This window comes from Lynx canadensis, chromosome D1, assembly GCF_007474595.2.
Source record: "Lynx canadensis isolate LIC74 chromosome D1, mLynCan4.pri.v2, whole genome shotgun sequence".
Classification (NCBI taxonomy): Eukaryota; Metazoa; Chordata; class Mammalia; order Carnivora; family Felidae; genus Lynx; species Lynx canadensis.
The window spans coordinates 25833709-25860889 of NC_044312.2; the positions used below are offsets into that span (position 1 = coordinate 25833709).

General features: G+C 36.0%; 1 protein-coding gene across 3 annotated transcripts in view; it reads right to left on the reverse strand.

Moving 5' to 3' along the window:
- Positions 1-27181, reverse strand: part of ARHGAP32 (Rho GTPase activating protein 32) — a 179198-nt gene that overhangs the window by 35449 nt on the left and 116568 nt on the right. For 2 of the 3 annotated variants that reach the window (XM_032595033.1, XM_032595032.1), the window contains one exon: positions 5610-5759. In XM_032595033.1, the coding sequence (XP_032450924.1) occupies positions 5610-5759 (150 nt within the window). Of the gene's footprint in view, positions 1-5609; positions 5760-23724; positions 24046-27181 lie in introns of those variants that run through there. The other variant, XM_030332384.1, reaches the window with a different exon arrangement.

The following is a 27181-nucleotide window of genomic DNA, read 5'->3' on the forward strand; positions in this document are numbered from 1 at the left end:
AAAGGCATCTTAATAACCATCTTTTCCCCCAACACCATCTAACAAACCAGCAAAGTGCACATTAAACAATGACCCAGTCAAAACGTAGCATTAGAAAACCTCCACACCGGTTCTACCAAAAGAGGGCAGGACTTTAAGAATTATTCCCACACTCTCCAACAGCATTCTTCTGATCCATTTTTATTTAGTATTTTTAGTAGTTTTGATGTCATCATGACAATATAATAAGTACATGTCTAAATTAAAACTGATGACATTTAAGATTAGAACCACAGCTAAAAGAAGTGTGTGGTAAGTAAGTAGGACACGGACTGGTCTCTGATTTTTCTTGACAGCTGTGGTTTCGTGTCTCTTCTCTTCATTCACTCACTCGCTCATTCACCAACCATTTATTACAACCCTTCTATATGCCAGGCATCAAGCATGCATTCTGTGATACAGATGAAAGAGTCAAATTCCACTCTCTGAGGGGTGGCTTCTAGGCCAGGAGGACACTGGTACAGCCTTACTTGTTAGAACGTGTGTCATCGTTTTTGGTTATGAAAACAGGATTATCAAAAGGAATACTTTCATGGGTTATTTGGCCTTGTTATTCCCCTCCAGTGTGCTCTGATTATAAGATCTCTGTATATTTACAATAGTGTTTTTGGTTTTTTTTTTGTTTTTAAGCCTCTTGCTCAGGGACACCTGGGTTGCTCAGTGGGTTGAACGTCCGACTCTTAATTTGGGTTCAGGTCATGATCTCACGGTTTGTGAGAATGAGCCCCATGTCAGGCTTTGCACTGATTCTCTCTTCTCTCTGCCTCCCCACCAAGCCACCAAAGTAAATAAATAAATGTTAAACAAAAAAGCCTCTTCCTCAAACACAGAAATGTGCTCAGGCAACAGCTTCCTCATCTTGAGTTTTAAAATTTTTGTATTTTGTAGCAACTCTAATTTTTTTTGGTAGAAAACCAAGTTTTCTACAAAGTTCTCACTTTTTTTGCAATTTCATTTCAAATCTCATTTTTAAGGAAATTTGGTTTCAAGTACGTGCAGTAAACAACACAAATCCTGTAAAAAAAATCCATGACACCTGAAAACTTTGTTCTACTAGAATAAATTTATCATAGTTTAGGGGATGTATGAACACTCTAGTTATTAAATCTGTTGTTTTTCAGAAAGAAATGATATATTGGTACCTGTCTTCTACTATCATACTTACTAAGAATGGAAACACACCTGAAACTTCTAAGTACAACTAAGATGTGCTGAATTGATGTGTGAAAGCTAAAAAGCATGGTAGACCAAACGAGAAAATATTCCTCATATTAATATCACATCCAAGCAGGGTTGAAAAAAATGAGACACAAAAGAAATAAAAATTAAAAAGAGATAAAAAAGAATAAAGAAATATAACAAAAGAACATTTGACTCCATAATTAAGGATGCCTATGTAAATGACAAATTACCCACACAAAAAGTACTATATGAGATTTAAAAAGAAATCAGTTCTTTAGAGAACTGTGATACAATCTTTAAGCAACTCAATTACAAGCATTGTGTTTTGTGGTAGCTGAAATGCTGTAAGATCATTCTGAGTGAATCCTGGTACTAAAGGATTTTTTTAATGCCTTGTCAGGTTCTTACAAGATTTCTTACAACACTTTGTATGGAAGAAACAGGTCAGGTTTGTCACTTTCTCCAACAGGGAGGTGTTCAAAAGTTTAGAAAGTGTTAACAGCATAATCTTTCTATAAAGTTAATTATTCATTAGGAATACAGTTGAGAGAATGAATCACTTAGCAAAACAGTACTCCAAAATGAGCCTTCTTATTACAAAATCTGGTACAAAATCTATTTTATATAGAATAAGAACACTATTTTACAGTCCAAACTAAAACAGAATAAATATGAGGAAGAATGATTATACACATTTTAAATTATATCTACCTAGGCATCCATATTTATATCTCATGTCTTCTCACAATTATGTATATACTATATAAATATATCATTCTCCCTTGTGATTATTCCTTTTGACTTTAAAATACTATTATATATATTCAATTCTATCTTTTAATTTAGACTTTAAAATAATTGTTCTCTCCTATACAAATACACACGATTGTAGTTATAGACTATGTACAGTATATATGAAGTCTCAAAATCATAAAAAGCTTCTTTTTAATGTTTATTTTTGAGAGAAAGACAGTGAGTGGGGGAGGGACAGAGAGAGAGACAGAATGAGAGTGAGAGTGAGAGTGAGAGTGAGAGAGAGAGAGAGAGAGAGAGAATCTAAAGTAGGCTCCAGGCTCTGAGCTGTCAGCACAGAGCTCAACATGGGGCTTGAACTCATGAAATGGAGATTATGACCTGAGCTGAAGTTGGATGCTTAACCACATGAGCTACTCAGGTGTCCCTCAAAATCTTAAAAAGCTTTAATTCCTCCACATTTATTAAATAAAAGACAAACTAATAAACTATTTTACCATTAAAAACCATCTTCTTTCCAAAAATTTTAGTTAATACATTTCAAAGTTTTCCCTTTTCTGGTTAGCCCTTATTTGAACATTCAAATGCATATACTTCATATGGATACTTATTCTTCATTTTCCACTATCCCTGATCAAACAGGAAGTAACTTTAGTATGTTAACTACAATATACCTTACCTCAGTCTTCAAGGTTTCTGCCTTTTAAATTTCACCAAATTACCATTACATTCTAATGGTACCAATTAATTTTTGCTTCTCTAATCATTTGAATACAGACTTTTCCTCTGGACAGGCCTTTAGTGGAGTTTTTTCTTCTCAGATTATTAATTTCATTTCTAATACTCTTCTAGTGTTTTCTTCTTTTTTAATTGAAAAAAGGACAACTAAGAAAAAGTTACGAAGATATTCCTATCTACATCGAATACTGTACCATAATTGTATTCAATTTTACATCACCTAAATATACACACTTTCAAAAGGGTGTATATAGAACATTTTTCAAATTTCTACATTATATTCAAACTACAATTTCGATAGCCTCATAATTTATAGAATAATTTCCCTAAAAGTTGAGGATTCAATTTTTTTGCTCTTATATCTAATGCTATAATGAATATTTTTGCTCCTATTGAAATGCAACTTTAGTATAAATCCCTAAGGAAAACTGCTACATAAAAGGAACACTATAAAGTCTCTTGCTATAAAGTGCCAAAATGTTTTTCAAAAAAGCAGTAATTCACAGTAATTCACAAATTTCCCTTATTGGTAAAAATCACTGCTATTTTTAATAGCACTGAATATCATATTTTAGAAAAACAGTTGTGATATTAATAATGTTTACCAATATAAAATGGCATATCAAATTTACACAAAGATACATTTATGATTACGAATAAGCAGAAATAGGTTTTTGTATTTTAGATACCATCTATCTTCCCTGTGAAAATTATATGTTTTATCTTTTCTCAGTTCTTCTACTCAGGGGCTTAATTTTCTCACAAATCTGAATGATGTTTTCATACACTTTATTAGGAACATTTTATCATATCCAAAAACAGATTACTTTCTGTCTGAGGTACCTTTCCTTTGCATTTGTGATTTTCATCATATGGAAATCAGGTACTTGAGCCCACCACTTCCTTTATGTTTTTTTTTAACCTGAGAAAAGCTTCATCCCTCTTTGATTGCAAAAAGAAATCACTTCATGTTAGCATTTCTATGAGTTTAAGATAGTTTTATACACTTGGAATTTTCAGTTATAAAGTAAGAATTTTTTCAAAATTGCTATTTCATATTCTCTCCCTCTCTTTCTCTCTATATACACATACATAGTTAATAAGTCACCCCCACCCCGTGACCTGGTTTTAAGACCATACTTTATCACAGTGGATTCTTATCTATAGTAAGAACTTCTGAACATTCCAAGCTATTTCATTCATATCTCATTCTCTACACTAATAACATTCTATTTTTGCATATTGTTTTAATGTTTGGTAAAGCTAGATGCCTCCTATTCTATCACTGATTTTTTTCTACCACAGTGCTGCTTGATATTCCCCAATGGTTTATTTTTCCATGTGCATTTTGACTAGTTAAAATAATAATCCTCAGGTTGTTTTTTCAGAAACTGCATTAAGTTGACATTAGTTTGGGAACAGCACCTTTTTAAAATTTTGTTTTAGGGGCGCCAGGGTGGCTCAGTCAGTTCAGCGTCTGACTTTGGCTCAGGTCATGATCTCAGGGCTTGTGAGTTTGAGCCCCGTGTCAGGCTCTGTGCTGACAGCTCAGAGCCTGGAGCCTGCTTCTGATTCTGTGTCTCCCTCTCTCTCTGCTCCTCCCCTACTTGTTCTCTCAAAAATAAATAAAAACATCAAAAAAATAAAAAATAAAATAAAATAGTATTTTACCTTCTCCTTCAAGAAACATGGTATAGTTTGTATTAAATTCATATTATAAACACACTGTTATTTTTTTTTTTTTTTTAAAATGTTTTGAGACAAGAGTGTGTACGTGCGGGGCAAGGGCAGAGAGAGAGAGGGACAGAAGATCTGATGCAGGCTCTGTGCTGATGTGGGGCTTGAACTCAGGAACTGTGAGATCATGACCTGAGCCAAAGCCGAAGTCAGACACTTAACCAAAGAAGCCACCCGGATGCCCCAATACACTGCTATTCTTTAAGCAATGAGTAAGGCCTTAATTTGAACTTGATGTTTATTGGTACTTAACACTAGTTTTCACTAGTGGCCTTTTAAAAACGTACAATGGGTATTTCCCATCAGGATTCAGAATTTCACAAATTATCTATTTCTGCAGGTAGATACTTCTTTAATACAGGATCTCTAAAGGAGATGGTAGAGGAAAGAATTATTTAAAAAAAATTTTTTAACTTTTTCCTTTCTTGCTATCCATTCATCCCCTGCATCCATTTAGCCAATTACTGAATTCTTGAATCAGAGTTTAATTTAGAAAGAAATTTAGGGGCTCCTGGATGGCTCAGTTGGTTAAGCTGCCGACTCTTGGTTTTGGCTCAGGTCATGATCTCATGGTTCATGACTTCGAGCCCCACATCAGGCTCTACGCTGACAGTGTGGAGCCTGCTTGGGATTCTCTGTCTCCCTCCCCTCTCCACCCCTCTCCCTCTTGCTCTGTCTCTCTCAAAAATAAATACATAAACTTAAGAAAAATTTTAAAAATAAAAAAAATTAATTTTCAGCTACACCAGTGGGAGACTGGTCTTGGTATTTTATAGTCTCAAGAATTTGACTTTTTTTTTCAAAATAGAAATTAAATAAATAAGTTACAAACAAGTGAGAGGAAACACTGGCCGAGAAAGCAGTCTGGACAGATATAAAAATAATGCAGACTAACAGTGCTATTGTACCCTTTGTGTGAACGTCTTACTTACCCATCCCAGGCAGATCACAAGCAGCTGTGAGGCCCAAAGTGCATTCTTAGACCTTCTCTATTCTCAGTTATCTCACAACTCAAAGGAGTATGTGAAAAAGTTCAATACATGCTGCAGAGCTTAAATGGAATAAATGGTGCTTGCTTAATCTGCTTCCAAACTGATTATCGACAAGCAACATGGAGAGGTCAGATGCTGAATTTATGAGGTTATAAGTTCTATTTTTACCTTCAAAACCAGAATTCAGAAGGTGCTCCCCCAGGTCACAACCAAACACCCTCTCTTTCAAGATCCCCCGCTGCTTCAGCTTCTGTTTTGTGGGACGAGACTTCATGAATGTGCGCAGGAAAGTGATGAGCTTCCCGTGCTTTTTGGACACTGAAAAATAATAAAGAGGAAATCCCTCAGTTGTGGCAAGTGGTTACATTTTTATTTGGTGTGAAAAAAAACAGCAGAGCTCTCAACAGGCTGACTGCAAAATCATCTATTACATGCACATTTTATATTCTGTAGGAAATTTTCAGTAGAAGTTTAGGCAACAGTTGCATTATAAATGGCATAATTTTACATCTTCTTCTCACCAACCTTTGATCTTACCTGATGCAATTGTCAATATATTTAAGTATTTACTTAATATATTTAAGTATTATAATATATTAATATATAAATATATAAATATAATATATAAATATAACAATATATTTAAGTATTATAATCTGTGACCTATAAACCAAGCTTAGTAAACGAGCTATCTTCCCAATGCATATACCCAAGGATGCTACAGGATTATGGCTGGGACCCGAGTTTTACTCTGATATATTGCTTTGGAAATCTTTATAATAAGTAAGACCTTCAATGATGTAAACGTGGTTCGCATTTCTAGTCTATTTCTAAAATGTTTTACTTGATGGTTAGAATTTTTAATATATTTATAACCTGTAAAGTAAAACAAAAAAGAAAGAATTCCTTCTTTCTTATTTTATAAAGAGGACAATGTCATGATATAGAACACACTTGTCAAACAGCTATATAAAACACATACATTAAAAAAACCCATGAACTCTTCTATTAACATCCATCTATAGTATACTAAATATATCACCTTAATTCCTTTTAGGTAAAGGTGAGAAATAAGTAGATTAATAAGCAGTAAAATATTTCCACTGATCAATATAGAAGGACAACAGCAATAAAACTGAAAGCAAACAAACAAATCCCCCAGAAAAATGACTTCTGAAAAGTACAGCCTACAGGAAAATCTACTCTAAAAGTCAACATACCACAACTACCATAAACTCAGAGATTAGCTGTGGAATAGAAGACTAATAAGCCACATGGCCTCAATCCTACTCAGTTTGCAGATGGTTACTGGGAGTCTTACTGAATCCTACTATGTATAGATTCTTGAATGAACCCAAATCTTAAATCCCCTGAACTGATGAAGCCTCCTGTAGGAATTCTGTGCACAGACAGAACGTGTGGCCTGGGGACCACAAGATGGCCTTAGATGGGTTCCTACAGATTGAACCAGCCACTTGTCCTCCATGTGTTTCTGTTTTATAAGAAATATTTATTTCTATTTCCAAACATCATCTTTTCTATGAACTGCGCAAGGGTGATCAACCACACTGGTTTGCCCATAACCAAGAGGTTTCCTGGAACATGAGACTTTAAGTGTTAAAACGAGGAAATTCTAGGCAAACTGGAACAAGGTAGTCATCTTAGATTGTACACAGATTACACGGGGAATTTATTTTTTCGATATCAATTATTTGAAATTTACTTGGAATTGTCAGAAAAATTTTGATGCTATCTCTTCTGACATGTCCTAAAACTCTAGGTAAATTACAACCTCTCTTGTATCCTAGACTCCTTGCTGTAAATTAAATGATACGCTCTCTTACCTGCTAGTGAGACATTGATAGCACTCTTGGGTAACTTCAGAAGTACGTTGCACGTATCATAGCATTACTGTATTAAAAAAGTCACTGGACTTGTAGGAGTTCTATTCTCCCCTAGTTGTTAGCACAGAGTGTGCTACGAATCTTTGTTAAAGAGTGGCCTTCAAACAATTTCTATTCATTTTCAGACATTTTCTACATAAGCTTTAAAATAATTCTGACAAGATTTATCTAAAAATACAAATGAATTTGGTTTGCGATAATTTAACATTGGATTTCTATGTGTACTTTATGTATTTTTATACACTAACATTATAGTGATAAAATTCTACAATATTTTCACTATTACTACCTGGAAACTGGGTGTATCATCATTTTTATGAACCTCTTATCTCTCTCAGTAAAATTTTCTAATTTTCTTTATGAAAAGATACACTCCACATAAATCTCCGGTTAGAAATATTTTAAGGCATTTTACATTTTTTTGCTGCTCTTGTAGAATAATACTTTTCTTCAATTATGGCTTTCACTGGTAATTACTGGTATGTTAGAAAACAATTTCTTTATGTATAGTTCAAATCTGATCATTTACCATACTCTCAACAATTAAAAAATTTTTTTAATGTTTATTTATTTTTGACAGAGAGACAGAGAGACAGAGAGACAGAGAGAGAGAGAGAGAGAGAGAGAGAGACAGAGACAGAGTGTGAGCAGGGGAGGGGCAGAGAGAAAGGGAGACACAGAATCTGAAGCAAGCTCCAGGTTCTGAGCTGTCAGCACAGAGCCTGACGCAGGGCTCGAACTCACGAACTGTGAGATCATGACCTGAGCCGAAGTCGGACGCTCAACCAACTGAGCCACCCAGGCGCCCCTCAACAATTTTAAGAGGAATGTAGTTGATCCTTTTGGATTTCATGGATATATCATTGCATCAAAGCAAATATGATCATTCTATCCTTTTTCTGATAGAAATAAGTTTTTATTTCTGTTTCAGATTTTAATAATTGGCCAGAATTCCAAGATACAATGTTAACAGTGGGCATTCGTATTTTGGTAACAAATTTGATGAAAATGTCTGTTGAATATGACAACTGTATATGTATATGATGTATACGAGAGAGCATTCTTTTAGTCTCAGATCTCCAAGAATGTTTCCTAGGAATGGGAATTGAACTTTAAGTATAATTCATTCAGCAACAAATCTCTAAATGCCTACTATATCTTAGGAACTGTTCTGAGTCCTGAGATTACACTGGGGAACAACTCAGGTGAGCTCCCTGCTGTCACAAAGCTTACCGAGAGAAGAAAGACAATGGAACAATTAAATACAAACACCAACATAGCGAGCATTTATTTTATATTAGTAAGAGCTAGCAATTGCACAAGTTTATATTTACTAACCATTCACTTCTCATAGAGCCCTGTAAGGAAAATACTACTACTATTCCCATTTTCAGATGAAGAAACTAAGACACAGAGTGCTAAGTAACAGGTCTAAGGTCATATAACCAGGATTCAAAATCAGGTGGCCTGGCTCAAAACCCAAGCTCTAAGCCACTGTGTGGTACTGCCTAAATTAAGATAACCAGGTAATTTCAGACTGCTTTTAACTGCCCATAAGGAAATGGAGTCAAGTGACAATGTCAAGAGAAAAGAAAAGTACACTGGATAGGGTGGCCAGGGAAGGTGTGAAGACGTCACATCTGATCTGTAAGGCGCTGGGTGTAGAGGGCAAGGAAGACAGTATGGTCTGAAATGAGGAAGAAGAGGTATGCAAAGGCGAGGTACTAGAGGCCATGTTATCAAGTTTGGAATGTATGCAACGAGAACACACTGAACAGCTTAAACACTTTAGGGAAGTTACATTAAAAATAACCCAATATGTGTATTAGGGACACAAATGTGCATTAATAGGGAATTGGTTGAATTATGATACATCTGCACAGAGAATTACTGCTTTTTTTTTTAAAGGAGATACCACCTCACACCTGTCAGAATGGCTAAAATTAACAACTCAGGAAACAACAGGTGTTGGTGAGAATGCAGAGAAAGGGAACCTCTTTACAATGCTGGTGGGAATGCAAACTGGTGCAGCCACCCTGGAAAACAGCATGGAAGTTCCTCAAAAAATTAAAAATAGAACTACCCTATCTATGACCCCGCAATTCCACTACTAGGTATTTATTCAAAGGATACAAAAATGCTGATCAGAAGGTATGTTAGAAAACATGCACCCCAATGTTTATAGCAGCACTATCAACAATAGCCAAATTATGGAAAGAGCCCAAATGTCCATCAACAGATGAATGGATAAAGAAGATGTGGTATATATATATACAATGGAGTATTACTCACCGATCCAAAAGAATGAAATCTTGCCATTTGCAACAATGTGGATGGAAGTAGAATGTATTATGGTAAGTGAAATAAGTCAGAGAAAGACAAATATTCACTCATATGTGGAATTTAAGAAACACAACCGATGAAACAGGGCAAGGGAAGAAAAGATAAAAACAGAGGAGGCAAACCGTAAGAGACCTTAAATACAGAGAACAAACTGAGGGTTGCTGGAGGAGTGTTGGGGTTGGGTATGGGTTAAATGGTTGGTGGGCATTAAGGAGGGCACTTGTTGTGATGACCACTGGATGTTATATGTAAGTGATGAATCACTGGGTTCTACTCCTGAAACCAAAACTACACCACATGTTAACTAACTTGAATTTAAATAAAAAATAAAAAAATAAATAACGGAGGCTCTCTACCTACACTATGGCATAATCTCCAGGATACATTCTGTCAAAAAGGAACATAGAGAATAGTATATTTTGTATAAGAATGGATGGGGAATACATATATCACACACACATAAATTCACACAAATACATGTATGTGTGTACCTAAGGGTTTATTTTTGCAAAGAGGAACACTTTAACGATAAACCAGAAATTAATAAAAATGGGTAAAGAAAATAGGTGGGGAGAGAAAGCAAAACTGCTCTGAATTTACCTTTTCATATAGTTTTATTTTATTTTATTTTTTAATGTTTTTATTTATTTTTGAGACAGAGAGAGACAGAGCATGAGCAGGGGAGGGGCAGAGAGAGAGGGAGACACAGAATCCAAAGCAGACTCCAGGCTCTGAGCTGTCAGCACAAAGCCCGATGTGGGGCTCGAACTCACGGACTGTGAGATCATGACCTGAGCTGAAGTTGGACGTTCAACCGACTGAGCCACCCAGGTGCCCCATATAGTTTGATTTTAAAATTATGTTAACAATCTTTCTACATGTTCAAAAATAAAATTTAGAACATTAAAAAAGCAAATCCTAATTTTGGAAATAGCCTGAAACAATGTATCTCATACATCAAATTGGGAACACTGTCAACAGAGAGAAATTATTTTAAATGACCTGTAAATAGTAAACTGACCATGCTTACTTAGTGGGATATATTCTAGTAACAAAAAAAACCGTACAAAGTAATATTTAATCTCATTCAACTGTTTTACTATTGGTAGTAATATCAGTAGTATAATTCGTAAACAATTTTATACATATTGTGGGACAAAACAAATAAATATGTTAATGTTGTTAGGATCCAAGATTTTCGGTGTGAGAGAAAGGAGATACAATAATAAAATCAAAGTCGTCAAGGAAAAACCCCAGTAATGTTAACTTGAGTTGGAAATCTGAACATGAACTTAAAATACACACATATTTCCCCTAAGCTCTAGCCACTGAAAGGGTTAAGAAACAATGACACTCCTCTTGCAGTGAACGCCTTTGGTCTCAGGTGTGGGTTTCTAAATATCATTCCTTAATCAAATAAACCAAGACTCCCTGGAGAAATGGTTGTTTGCAGGTTGACAGCAGGGAAAGCACAAGGTGAGAGGGTAAAATTCTGTCGTGGCCAAAAGCAAGGGAAACAACCACACCCGGCAGGAGCGGTGCCAAAAAGACAGGTGAACATGCTGCCACTGGCCAGCTCTGGGACACAATGAAGACTCGCATATCACAACGAATGACTATGACTTAGTGTAAAACACCAAACAAATAAAAATTCATGTGTCCACAGTAACACTCCCCAGAAGAAAGGAAGGAAGAGAATGACAATTTTCAGCACAAATGGAGCTAGAACATTTAAAAAACTGCATGAATAGTTTGCCACCCTGCACTGGCTCCCCACTAGTAGAGAAAGGAACGTTATTTACTTCTTTCCCATCAATTAGCAACAGCCTGTCTAGAATGACTAGAATTACTTCTATGTTAACCAGGAAATGCACACGTTCACAATTCAGTGATAGCTATACGGAAATACGTTATAATCATGATCCTCCAACCAAATTCTCATACACAGTAAAATTACACTAGTCAGAGGGCAGCCGATGTAGAACTGGACTTTCCAGGACACTAGATAGCTCTGACTCTGCTTTTGGTGTGCTAAGTTTGGCTCGTGAACAAGGAAACTTGGCCATCTCTTCCTGCTAGGGTAAAGACTGTTCGTGTGTATTTTTCCTAAATAGTGACATAAGCCTCAATTAAAGTAAGGGTTGCAACAGGACACAAAATTAACACAAGAGGAGAGTGTCTTTAGCGACTCCACTCCCATGTGGCACTTGAGGGTTCTGGGAAACTGTGCCGGCATACGTACAACCTGGCTTCTACGATGCGTGGCCAGGCCCCTTTCTTCTGTTACCTTTCCAAAACACATTAAAATAAATTGGCAACTTTAAATCTAAATTTGTAACGGGCCTGGAGGGGTCAGTGTGGTCTCCACCTACCAATCTGTAGTCCAACCTGAGACACCGAAATAACCAGTGTTCATAATGATGACTAGACATAGAGTCTAAAATGACTTCTCAGTCTTCAACGTAAGATTAAACTATGTCTATGTAGTTTCAGTGTTGCTATTGTTAATCTAACTGGCATTCTAGTATATGTGCTGCTGAAGTGAGCACAATCTAATTGGCATTCTAATCCACCACGGTAGAGGCAGTTGGGTAAAGGGCTCTGGCATCCATAATTAAATAATTGGCTGTCCATCAAGATAGATAAATTTCATTACATAGGAAATTTAAACTAATAAAAATACTCAATTTAGTTATACTTAAATTTGAAGATTTCACAACACTTCCAGACATAAATGTCTCTTCATTAATTTGTTCTTTGTATTTTCATTCCATTTGTTAGACAAAAAAATGACCAGAAAAAGCTTACTATGGACACTGACACTGTCTCCGACCCATTGCTTTATAACAAACCAGAAAACTAAGTCAGCAAATCTACGTTTTGAAGAACAGGAGTATGGAATACTGTCAGTTACATCATAAGATTTCTTTTTTTTTTTAATTTTATTTTTATTTTTAAAAATTTACATCCAAATTAGTTAGCAGGGCACCTGGGTGGCTCAGTCAGTTAAGCATCCGACTTCGGCTCAGGTCATGATCTCGCAATTCGTGAGTTCAAGCCCCACATCAGGCTCTCTGATGACAGCTTTGAGCCCGGATAGAGCCTGCTTCAGAGTCTGTGTCTCCCTCTCTCTCTACCCCTCACCCACTACACTCTGTCTCTCTCTCTCAAAAATAAATACACATTAAAAAATAAAAAAAAAAAAAAACAAATTAGTTAGCATATAATGCAACAATGATTTCAGGAGTAGATTCCTTAGTGCCCCTTACCCATTTAGCCCATCCCCCCTCCCACCATCACAAGATTTCTACTGAAGAAGGCAGAGTGGGTTTACGTTTAGACACATTTCAACAAAGGAACATTGGAGGTAGTCGTAAGGGTGACAGGGTTAAGGTTCACCTAACATGCTGAATTAGAGAAACGAAAATGATAACAATGGCATTTCCACAGATAAAATACGTCAAAAGTAAAACACATACAATATTTAGACAAAAGCAAATCATACCATTTTATATCCGAATTCCCTATTCCAGAGTTAAAATGCAACATGCGCCACAATGCTAACTTCTTCCTCGTTACTTACACATGGTAGATTTTACATCTGCAGTCTTTTTTCAAACCTGAGACAAACCCAACCAGACCAGTCTTTCCAGTAGTTAAAAGCTTCAGCACTATGACACACAACTCAGCATCTCCAAGGTAAATCTTTACGATGTCGATAACCAGTTTACAGGGCACACTAAAAACAGACGGTTCCGTAAGCCACAGTGAACCCTGACACAGAGACATGGGGCACTGGGTGTTACCAATTACGCAAGTGTAATATTTCTCTAGCAAAACTGAAGAATTCTTACTTTCTCAACACTCACTTAAACTAGAGTTCTCTAAATTGTGTCTCAGAAATCTTACAGATTGATTTTAGACAGGTTGAGGCTTTGGATTAATTTCTCAGGAAATTAAAAGATGACTTTGCACCAGATAATGGCCTCAGCATTACATTTACCTGATTATATGCACTGAGCTCTAAGATCTGTGATAAATTCATAGTCAAGGAGACAAGTGAAAGGGTAGAAGTGGGATGCATAATACCTGAGGAGACTACCATTATTGAACCTAATAAAATAGGAGTATGACGTTTAACATGTCCAATGGATTTTCATGACTGTACCTAATATCCTTCTTTTGCTCAAAGTTTTCAAACGTATTAGATGCTATTTGGTGGAAATTTAACAGAGGGGAACAGAAATGTAGGCAACTAGACTATATGGATATTTAAGGATCTCGTAACTTCCCAGAATCCAAGCCTCTGTTACAGACTTTGAAATATTTTATGCTAAATAAATATGAAAACATTTAAGTTGAAAAAATGAAATTCCATTAACTTGCTTTTATTTAAGGCTAAACAATAGATCTATTTGTACCAATAAACATGAAGAAAGATTCTCCTCTAAGCAGTGTCAAATGGACCTTCTTACCTTGTTATTATATACATAGACTAATAAGTTCTAAGAACTGCTCTTCAAAAGAGTATCTTAAAAATGAATTTTAAGAAAAAACTGTTGAGAGAAATAAAGTCTACCATATTATGCTTGTTTTTAATCTCACTATTATTTAAAAGCCTACTGGTCTAAAACTTGCTTAGACAGTTTTCAGGGCAAACTGACTGGAAAACACGAGCAGAAGACTAGGTCTGGGGTAAGGATGGTCCTGGGTAAGCAAGAGCTATGGAACTATTAGAAGTATTAGAGTCCCGTGTAGGTGTGTTTATTTTTTTAAAAATGGGGTGCGTGGGTGGTTCAGTCAGTTGAGCGTCCAACTTCGGCTCAGGTCTTGTGGTTTGTAAGTTCAAGCCCTGCATTGGGCTGTGAGCTGACAGCTCAGGGCCTGGAGTCTGCTTTGGATTCTGTGTCTCCCTCTCTCTCTGCCCCTCCCCTTGCTTGTGCTGTCTCTCTGTCTCTCTCTCTCTCAAAAATAAGTAAACATTAAAAAAACTTTTAAATACTTTGATTATGCAGAAAAGTTTAAGAGAATATGACAATATCAATGTACACATCATCTAGCTTTTTCACGCTGTTGACATTTAGCCATATTATTTCCTCAGATTTTCCCTTTTTTTAAATTAAAAAAAAAATTAAGTGATACAGACATAGTTGAACCCACGTAACTCCTCCAATCCTGTTTTTTGTACAGAGAGAACTTTTATCCTGAATTTAGTATTATCATTACCATACATGTTTTTATACTTGACACATGTATGTAACCATAAAGAATATATACTACCATTTTAAATGTTTTTAAAATCTGCAGAAATGAAATCATACTATGTTAAACCTTCTCCAAAATCATGTATTCTCAGAATATATAATTGTGATTCCGTATATTCATTTTAAGTACATTATAGTATTCCTTTGTAAGTATATACCACCACTTAGACTTCTATTCTCCTACTATCATTGTGAGATTTCCCCAATTTTTGTTATTACAACCAATATTGCACTGAGCAATCTGCTAAGTGTCTCCCTGGGCACCTGTGAGACAACTTCTCTGAAACTCATGTTTAGGCATGGGATTGTTGGATTGTGGAGTGTGTTATTTTTCAATCATATTTCAACTTTGCTAAAATATTCTCTAAAATGATTTACCAACATAGGATGTATTTTGGTGTTTCCATTCTTCATTTCTTTGTCTTATTTAGTTCTTTCAGACTTCTTAATTTTTGCCAAACTGAAATTTTATTCCACTTCAATATGCATTTCTGTGCATGATTTCATATGTTTCTTGGCCATTCACTTTTCTTCTTTAGTGAGAGAACTGTTCATACCCTTTACCCATTTTAATGTAATCTTCTTACTGATGAGCAAGAATTCTTTAAATAATCTGGAGACAAATCCTTTGTTAATTATTCATGTTACAAACATCTTCTCCCAGTACAAATTTTAAAATGTCTTTAAGTATGGTTTCCATGCTTTAAGATATCTTTCCAGCAAGGAAACACTTAAGGTCAGAAACATATTGTACTATTTCCTATAAACCTTTTTTCCTAAAACTTTTCCACTTTCTTGTTTTATTTTATTTTAGACACAGAGAGAGGGAGAGAGAGAGGGAGGGAGAGGGGGAGAGAGGGGGAGAGAGAGAGAGAGAGAGAGAGAGAGAAGGAGAAGGGCAGAGGGAGAGAAAGAATCTTAAGCAGACTCCACGCTCAGTGTGGAGCCCAATGTGGGGCTCAATGCCACATCCCGAGGGTCATGACCTGAGCCAAAACCAAGAGTCTGAAGCTCAACCAATTGAACCACCCAGGCACCCCTGCTTTTTTTTGTTTTCTTTTGTTTTTTAACTATTTTGTATGGCTGGAATGAGGTTGAGATACAATCATATTACTTTTTTTCCTTATGCATAACCAATGGTATTTCATCACCTTTTATTGAGTAATCATTTCTCTACTAACTTTTGATTCATTTTCTTTTAATGTTTATTTATTTTTGAGAGAGAGAGAGAGTGCAAACAGGGGAAGGACAGAGAGAGAAGAGGACAGAGGATCTGAAGCAGGCTATGCGCTGACAGCAGAGAGTCCGATGAGGGGCTCAAACTCACGAACCATGAGATCATGGCCTGAGCTGAAGTCAGATACTTAACTGAATGAGCCACCCAGGTGCCCCTAATACTGATTCTTATATGAAAATGCGTATAGTGTGTGAGGGGTCTCTTCCTCAGTTCTCTTAATTCTGTCAGTCTCTTCTCTCCATTAATACCTTACTTTCTTGGGGCGCCTGGGTGGCGCAGTCGGTTAAGCGTCCGACTTCAGCCAGGTCACGATCTCGCGGTCCGTGAGTTCGAGCCCCGCGTCGGGCTCTGGGCTGATGGCTCAGAGCCTGGAGCCTGTTTCCCATTCTGTGTCTCCCTCTCTCTCTGCCCCTCCCCCGTTCATGCTCTGTCTCTCTCTGTCCCAAAAATAAATAAACGTTGAAAAAAAAAATTAAAAAAAAAATACCTTACTTTCTTAAGTTCTAGCACTTTATAAGTCTTAATATCTAGAAAGAGGAGTCCCTTCTACTTACTCTTCAAAACTGCCTTTATATTTTTAGCCCTTTACTCTTTCATATGAATTTTAGAATCAGCTTGTCAAATTAAAGGAGGAAAAAATTGGGGGGAATCTGACTAAAGCTGTACTGAATTATAGATTACTTTCAACGAGAATGGATTTATGATACTGAGCCTTCCTGTACACAAACAGAAAATCTCTGCTCTTAAGATTCTTCATGTCCTTCAGTAAATTTTTCTAACTCTTCCCCATAAAAGGTCTTATGTATTTTTTTTTTGTTATAGCTGTTCTTAGGAACTTTATGGTTTTTACTGCTACTGTAAATGGTACTATTTTCTAAACTACATTTTCTAATTGTTACTGGTGCATAAAAACTCAATTAGCATGCTGTGATGAACTGTTTCCTTCCAACTATGCCCCTACAACTTCTAGCTGTATGTTTGTGGACAAAGTGTGTAACTCTCAGTCCTTCATTTTCATCATCTACGAAAAAGTTAAAAATAGTAACTACCTAATGGGATTGTGACATTGTGAGGATTAAACAAGAGTATAAGGCACTTAGTGCTAGACAGAAAAAATTAATGTTGAGTGCTATTTCACTGAATAATTTTTGTTCAGCAACCTTGCTCAATTCTCTTCTAATAATTTGACTGTAGACTCTTCTGGATTTGTAGACAATTAACAACAAAGATCTGCTGATTTGCTTTTCTTCCTTTCCAATCTTTTAACTTCTTCTTGTCTAATATGACTGACCCTCTAAAGAACAATTATCTTGTTCTTGACTTTAAACAGATTGTTTCTTAAGTCTCACCATTAAGAATAAAATTTTCATGGGGTATTTTGGATGGAATCCTTAAATATATTAAAGAAATTCCCTACTCTTAATTGCTAAGATAAAAAAAAATGAACAAGTGTTGACCTTTATCACATGATTACTTTGCATCTATTAAGAGATTAGTTTCTCTTAATTTTTAAGTTTTGAATGTGGCAAACTAAATTTATACCCACTTTTATACTTATGTAAGTTCCCTTTACTCCCACTTCCCTTGTATCTTTGTAAGGATAGAAATGAATACAGGAGACTAAAGAAGGAAATGGAAGGAAATGGTAATTAAAAAAAAAAAAAAGTCTTAAGCCAAAGTTCCATCTCAGGAACTCTAATAAACAAGGGAGTACTGTAAACATATTAGAAGTGACTTTCATTAAAGGAACACAAGCAAAATAATTCTATAGGGTACAAGTATAGACAAAGAATTCTAAAAACAAAAACTAATAGGTTGCTGATGCATTTTTAGCGACAAACTATATGACATAGATTTACATTTGCAGTCTTAAGTAAAGAGCTGAAGTGAACTGTGTTACTTAGTATTTTCAAATTTATTAATGGGGATATTGACAAGAGATATAAAAATTAACTTATTTTTAGCATGCACTGTCATATGTCCTGAAAGGATCTTTGGGCAACCAACAAACATAGCTTTGGAATCATTTAGTAAATAATCATGCCAGGGGAAAATGTAATATAATTCTTCTTTAGTTTATAGCTTTGAGTATCAATTAAATTGGTTCAAACTAACCAAAAAAGCTTTTATTTGACATTAAGTGAACTCAGAAATTGAGCTGTGATTCACTAGAATAATAATTCTACAAACCTTTTAAAGAAAAATTTCTGGATAGTTGAGCAAGATTCTAACACGTGACTCAAATATAAATTAAGCAGACTGAACCAAAAACACATTTTTCCAATACTACAGAACCTTTGGAACTTTCCCTTTTGCAAAAAAAAAAAAAAAAAACTTCAACATAAATAAAGCTTTTAGGATGAATAATGATATAAAGGAAGTTCTTTAAGTCAATTAACTGAAAATACACACAAATAATTTTGATGTTGTGGTTTTTTTGATCTTATAAAAAAACACCCTCCAAATCAGAGTAAAGAAGTTTCTTGCACACCAAACTTATAGTAAGTTTTTACTTGCTGGAATAAGGACATGTCCAAGAAGTTAAGTCTCTGACTCTATTTTTATCTCTGAAAATCTTCTGGTCTAGCTTGTATTAGTTCTCCCTCAACCTAGCTCTACCCATGGCCTGGTTCCAACTCCTATGATGAAAAAGATAAATTTAGTCCTAAACCAGATATCCAACAAAAACTGAGGGAAAAGTCTAGAAATGGTAATAGCCATGAAACAGTAATATCATGACAATAACTACAGTATAGCTAATATTTATTGAGTGCTTACTATGTGCCAGTGCTTTCCATGTGTTAACCAACTAAAACTCAGTTTGTGTTAGCATCACACTCTAAATGAATTAAACTCAAAATATAAACCAGTATCTGATCACTAGAATCTTCTTCTTAAAAGTTTATGTCACAAAAACAGGTATATTAAGTAAAATCTAATTCATCTCCCATTACATTCAATGTGATGACTTTTAAATGTAATAAAGGTTATAAGAATAATAATACTTTCATGCTTTTCCTTTCTTCAATGTATCCAGCTCTAATTATCAAAATGACCTATGACTCATATTCCTTTTCTCCAGTTTATTTCATGCTATCCTGTAATATCTAAATATGTGGTAAAAATATTCAATAGGCATAAAATTTTAGCAACTCTATTTGGAGATTTACAAATACATGAACCAATGGCCTAGTAATTGAATGTTTTTATGCCTTTCCAATAATAAAACAAATAGTCCAATGAAGGTCATCCATTCAATCAAGCCTATTATTGGCCAGGCATGAGCAGGTGAAAATGAACTGGATGGACTAAGCATATGCAGATACGGTGTTAGTCCTGATTCTGCCAATAACTTGCTCTCAGATTTTAGATGAGATAAATAACCATGTCTAGATGTCAGTTTAATAACATGAAAAATGAGAAGTTTAACCAATTTACAAATTTGAAATTTCAGTGAAAATACCTGCGAAATCATGAAATACTCTGACAAAATATAACGTTAGAACAGCATGGGAAGCTCCGAAGTCTGTGGAAAACATCTTTGCTGTAGGAAAATTTATCAGAAGGAAAAAAAGACATCATTTAAAACTTCACTGAAGACCTAGTAAGAAAATAAATTAGGCTTTGTAAATCATCTTGGAAAAGGCTGGTATAAAAATTTAGGATAGAAAGATCACTGTTAAATGTTACTGGTTTTATGCATACTAAATCAGGGTTATTAGCACTTTTTAAGTAAAATTAATTTTAATTAAATCATTGGATTTATTTTTCTCCATGAAAACCTAAAATAGTAGTTAGTAATTATACTGGCTTTAATGTGAAAGGCATTCACAGCTGTTGATTATATCATATGATACACTACTGCTATTTCTTTGCTAGCAAATCCTTGGTAAATGGTACGATGGCCATTTATAATATTATTTTTACCAGAAAATGCTATATACTTTATAAAGATTGATTTTTGAATTAGGTTTCATGAATTTACTGCAGTAATACAATTATGCATCAAGTTCTGGAAATAGTTATATAAGCATGTTGTATAAATTAGTTATATAAGAACTCCTTACTACTATTTTAAGTAATAGAAAAAAGGGAAATATTATGTATAGGCTCTGAACTTCTGAAAATTTATATTCCATCAGATTTATACTCAGGATGCAAAATTCTCACTGTCTCCTTAGGAAGTACTTCTAATTTTTAAAGCAGGAATACAGCAGTTTTAGCCTTGAATTTCATGCCTCTCCCTCTCCACCCACCACCAAAATAGATGCCCAAGAAAACCTTTAGATAAATATGAGTATTAAATCTTAATAAGCTGTTGAAGTTGTTGTGGGTCAAGAAAGTACAGAATCATTTTTGATTAATATATCATAAACAATTTTGGAAGTTAAGAGAAAAAAACACAGTTCTCTAACTGATGCGTGTAACAGCTGCAAGGGACTACCACAGAGAAAACATATGAGACCAGCTCAGGGATGAGGCTCTGGAATGTGGACGACCGTAACAGTTTTGATATCTGTACATTCCAACCTCAAAGGGAGGAAACCAGGTATTCAAGAAATGCCATGTACAATGCTAACATAAAAATAGCATTGACAGTGAGGGCTCTTGACTGAAAAACTGGAAAGCTACTAACAGTTACATAAGTCAAGAATGCTTCCATTTACTTATGAGAGAGAGGAGCAAGCATTTCAAAAGGCATTACCCTCTGGAATGCAAAGGGATGACACTAAGGCATCTAGAAGATAAATCTACAGTAAATTTTAGAGAAGAATCTTTCAGACACAGAAGAGATAAGAGCAATGCACTTGGAAAAAGAGAAGCAGAAAACAGGCAACGAATGGCTTCTTCAGAATATCCAGCACAACCCTTATGTGCAATGGCATGCCTATGCTCAACAAAAATATTTGGGTATTTGAATAAAAATGTTTTTCTTTTCCAGAGTTGAGAATGAAACCAAAGCAACAGCATGCTGCCGCCCTTCCTCAAGGAGCACACACACAGTTATAAGTTAGAAAGGGCACGGTATGTAGCTCTTTAAAAGTCACAGTTCCCTTGGGAAAATAGTCATCAGGTTACGATAAGGCACTCTCATTATTTACATTATACATTTACTTTTCCAGGAGCTATACATTTCAGAAATATCAGAGGAGGCTCAAATTTAGCCTATGTGATTTTAGGGTGACATAAATAAGCTATACATGCTTCTTGCTAAAATTGATACTGGTTATTTTAAAATTTAAACTACAAATGAAAATAAATGTGATTAGCTTTGTTCCCCAACTCTGTACAAAAAAGAAGCAAAAAAAAAATTTTTAACTTGGTGACTTTACCACCTCAGTTATTATATAAAAGACTCTGACTAATTGCATTTCTAAATACAGAACAAAATGATTTGCATTTTAGCAGAGAAGAGGAGGAAGAAACATGGGGTGGATATAAATCCCTGACACTAAAGGATTCTAACACAGGAATGACATGTTATATACAGATTAGAGAAGTGTCTCTAATAAGGATTTTAAAATAATCCAAAGGAACTGCTACTATTTGACATGAAGCTTAAAAATGAGTACAATTTCAGGAAGACATTTATTTGTATACTCTCTCTTAGAAAAATTAAAATATAATAACTACATATTCTTAGGGATTCAGTAACATCAAAGGTAGGAGGGCTATCATAAAAACTACATGAAGTTCTAGAAACCTGAAAATTTAGAAGCTTAACAGTGTGAAAATTGTTTTCTTGAAATTAAATTTTTATTAGATTAAAAACAGATTAAATGTAGATTGAAGTGTCATCATATTCACTTTGATGTCATATAATCCTCTGCGCTTTATTAAGCCATGAAGTTTGCTGTTGAACACTGATGTGATCATAGGTCGTTTTTTGTTTGTTTTTGTGGGTTGGGTTTTTTTTTTTCCTTTTTGCAGGAGCCAGAGGGGGAAGGTTCTATATTTGGAAAGCACAGAACTGATAATGAGGACGCTTTATTTAAAGACAAAACTCTTAAAAGCCTGCCCTACAAAAAAACCCTGACCATTAGCATGGAGAATAAGACATAGATTTTGGAATCAGACAGACCTGAGGGTTTGAGCCCCCTCTCTTACTACTTCCCAATCTGCAAGCTCTTGAGCAAATTACCTATTGAAGTTTCCATTCCCACAAATACACAATGAGGATGACAGTAATAATACCTACCTGTTAGGGCTACTAGAATACTTACAGGAAATTGTATATGCCAAGTACTTAGTAAGTGTCTATAAGCTATTTTTACTGCTATAATTTCTCTTTACGTTTGGTCTACAAACATTTAGAGTCCTCCACAGCACAGGGCTGACCAGAACCTGAGTCAGCTTTCCAAAGCAGGCTTAATCGCATGTGGTTGTGCCTCCTCAATTCAGAGCTGAAGTCACTATGGAAGGACACACACAAACATGGAAGCACTTTCCAGTCCTTCTGCCTACACTCGTCTTACATGTTAAGTTTACATGCAGAAACTTTAGATTTCTGCTCTCTTCTACTGAGTACCATAGAGTATTACCTAATACTTAAAAAAACAAGTTATGGTCTCAAACCATTATCACATGAGCAACAGGTGCTTTAAAAAAAAATTGACAATGAAAATGAGCTCTAAATTCTGCAATTCCCCCACTTAATTTTCAAACCCCCGGTTTTGAAAATTAAAATATTGATTCATTTAAATGGTAGTGGAACACTCCTGAGAAGAAAATGTTCAGCTGCTTAACAGGGCTGATCTGTGATTCTGAGAAAATTGCAAATTCCATGCTATAAAGAAGGCATTTCTTATCAATGTCTAAAGAAACACCATAAATACAGAATTCTACCCTAGTGCTAAAAAAAAAAAACAAAAAAACAAAAAAAAAAAACCTCTGCAAAAGGAAAGAGTTAATACACATATTTTATAAACAAAGATGGCTATCCTTAATAACACCAATAAGGAAAAAAAACACGACATACTTAAAGGTAAAAGGGCAGAAGGGTTACTTTCTTATGCCAATTTGAAGAGACTTTTTATACAATGTGCTCAATTCATTTTGGTAAGTCAGTGCTGCCTATTTTCAACTAGTCGCTAATTGAAATATTATTAACCCACCAGGAAAAACAGTTTTTTAATGAGATATACTATTTATTAAGCAAAGTTATGTTCTTTGAGTCACAAAGACTTTTGTGCATTAACCTAAAGTATAGAAAACATTAAGAAATAAGCTGATTTGAAATAGAAAAATGGGTAGTTCCTGAAACTAACTAGGAAAGTAAGAACTACAGTGCCCAATACCTATGTGGTACAATCTACTTGAAAATAATTAACTTCAATAATCTACTTTAATAATCACCTCTCTACAGACATGACAAATACTAAAGCTCAATTACTCAATTTCTGAGTAATTAAAAAATTAACCATCCACTTCAAAGCAACCAAGGAAACCTGTGCCCAAATAAAATGTAATATTTCAGACTCCGTGAAATATTCTGTTGCTGGAGTCAAACATATGAATAACCGAGATATCCTTACCTCCTGCTGTGGCACAGGTTTTAGGATATTTAAAATGATTCCCAGGGACTGTGCTCAGCAGTGGATCCGACAGCACACAGCAGCTCTACATTCCGTGCAAAAGCATGAAGAATGAACCACAGTCCCACTGCTCGGACCGCATCCACCACAGGGTAACTCCGAGTCAGGTCTCCACAGCACTTTTAGATTCCAGCTCTGCTTTGGGGCGCCCCTTTCAAGCACCTTCCTTTGCCGGTTTTGGTCCCTACCCAAGGCGAACCGGCTTGTGTGTGGGCACGAGGCTCGCCTTCAGGAGCTCACTCCTTCTCTCTGCACACGTACTGCTCCTGCAGCACACAGAAAAGGCCCTGCCCAAACCCACACTCGCAGAACAAGCTTTGCCAGAATAGCTCCACCCATCAGCCTCACACAGGTGAGCACTCCTGCTCAGAAAAACACCAGTAGGAGAGTGGCATTTATTTCGTTTTTAGTCTTGGAGAAAGTTACTTATTCTTTGGTTGTTTATATTTGCCATCTAGATGGGAGACAATGTATCCAAAAAAATGACAGGTGTTTTAGGCCCAAATAAAATATGAACAGTAATTGATCAAGCAGGAAGTATTCCCAGTAAAAGGCTGAATCACTAAAGTAGCAGCAACAAGCTAGGAAAACATACATTTTTAACATCTTTGCTGGTAATGACCTCTAACTGTGCTTCAACTAACACGTAAAAAAGGAAAAAAGTATCAGTTTACACTGCCTCTGTGTGAACAACTCTGAGGAACAACACTCTGTTAACCAGAAGAATTGGAAATCCAGAATTAAATTTTCCTGAGTATGACCTCCTCCTTTATAAGGTACCCAAGTGTCAAATTCTTTTTTTTTTAATGTTTTAATGTTTTATTCATGTTAGAGAGAGAGAGAGACAGAGAGACAGAGAGAGAGAGACAGACAGACAGACAGCACAAGCAGGGGAGGGGCAGAGAGGGAGAGGGAGACATAGAATCCAAAACAGGCTCCAGGCTCTGAGCTGTCAGCACAGAGCCTGACATCAGGCTCAAATCCACAAACCATGAGATCCTGACCTGAGCCAAAGTCAGACACTTAACTGTCTGAGCCACCCAGGTGCCCCCAAGGGTTAAAATTCTAACTCTCCTTATATATTCAAGAGATTCAATATTTATACTAAATAACAGTGCACATAAAATTATTTGAATACATCAATTGTAAGAGATTAACATATTTTGCTACAAATGACTTTTTTACTAATACAAATGTAAATCCACATTCAGATATTTGTTTCTAGTAAACAAAATAATGCTACTATGTGCTAGACACAATTCTAAGTATTTCACAGATAAGTCTCCATTATGACCTTATGAAGTTGATTCTAATGTTATTTCCATCTTAGACAGGAGGAAACCAAGGCAGAGGGGTTAAGCAAAAGCCAAGGTCACACAATAGGGAATGTCAGATTCAAGATACCCAGAGTGTAGCTACCATGCCAAAATCTTCTGCTGTTGATCAAATTTATTCTCTCCTTCCTTTCTAAACACAGCTCTGAATATAAAATTATTGATAAATGGTAGGCCATAGTAAGAAAAACAATGAATTGATGTAATTTTAAAATATGAAAAGCCCCAGAGAATTCCAATATGTAGCAGGAACAAAACATGTAAATTTTTACCAGTGGAACAGCTGTGGATTTATGGATTGTTTTGTTGTTGTTGTTGTTGTTGTTGTTGTCGAATAGGAAATGAGGCTTTCAAAGTTTATTCATAGCGGAGAAGGCAAAGCCACTCTTTAAAAAATTGTTTTAACTAATAAACATCCTTCCTCCCACCCTTTCAGAGGTTAGTACTAAAGACAAAGGGGCTGGGGGGGGGGAGCAGAGAATAGGAAAGAGAGGAAGAAAAAAGAGAAAGAAGGCCCTCCCCTCGAGGGCCATGCTATAGAAAAGCCATCTGGGGATACTCAGTAGGACTCATAGACCCCTTGTGTTACCTAACATCTAAGCACAGATGGGAATGCATAAATTCGACAACTGTTTGCTGGAGCGCAGGGGAAGTCCATAATTAATAACAGTAACTCTCACCTGAAACCAAAAAGGCCGCCATGTATGCTCTATAAAAATACACAGTAGGAAAAGGAGAGTAGGCAGAAACTGCTGAGCACAGAGTAAGGTCTGTTGTAATCTCATTCACTGCGGTGTGACAGCATCAATTTCCTGGTTTGGATAATGTGCCATTATGTTACATAAGACGTTAAAACTGGGAGAAGTTGGCTTTTGAGTATATGGGAGTTCTCTGTACTATTTTTGCAACCTCTTCTGACATGAGAAGTATTCAAAATTAAAAATTAAAAAATATGGCTGACTGAAAGCATCATGTGTTTTTCGGTTTGTTTGTTTTTTTTTTAAGTGTATTTATTTGTTTAGAGAGAATGAGAGAGCATTAGCAGGGGAAGGACAGAGAGAGGGAGAGAGAATCCCAAGCAGGCTCTATGCTGTCAGCGCAGAGCCCAACTCAGGGCTAGATCCCATGAACCATGAGATCATGACATGAGCTGAAATCAAGAGTTGGAAGCTTAACCGACGGAGCCACCCAGGCACCCAGAAAGCACCATGTTTTGTCTTCCAATGACGGTTTATGGCACAGGAGAGGTCACTTGTTATTTTTCTCTCATATTTAACAAAGTGTCTGGAGGCTCTCCTGTGAAGGGCTAACATGAATCTGTGCGGGTGGTGGGGTTAACAAGGAACTCAATGGAAAGGAACAGCTACACTGTAATCATTCTATCGTAAGAATTACCTGTGTTACTCAAACTCTTCACAGTATGTCTGAAAATTCTGCAGGTTTCATGGCCTGAAATATACCCAGAATCCAATCACCTCTGCCCACTATTACTGCCAACACATTGATCTGAGCCACCATCATCTCTTACCAGACTCACTACAAACAGCTGCTGCCCGTCTCCCTTCTTCTACCCAGCTCTCCTATCCTTAATGTGGCAACCAAAGTGATCCACCAAATAAGGCCAAGTAACAGCTCTGCTCAAAACCTTCTAATGTCATCCCATCTAATTTTAAATGAAAGCCAAAATCCATACAGTGGTGCCCAGGCCCCAAAGAGAACTTAACTCCTTTCACCCCCAGACCTCACCTCACGTCACTCACTGTTGTGGTCAAACTGCCTTCCAGCAAATCCTGTAGCAAGCCAGGCATATGTCCAGCTCAGCAGCCCCACATTTGCAGTTCTCGGTCTGGAAAGCACCCCCCAGGTAAGTGCTTTGCTCCCTTCCTCATCTCCCTTCAGGCACTCAAAAGTAACCTTCTAATGAGCCCTTCCCAACCACTCTACCCACCTTTGGAATGATAAGCCCACGTGGGCCACATCCCAGCACTTCCTAACCCCTGCACCCCTTTCCAGACTTTTCTGCATAGCACTTATCATACTATATATATTTTACCACACTATAC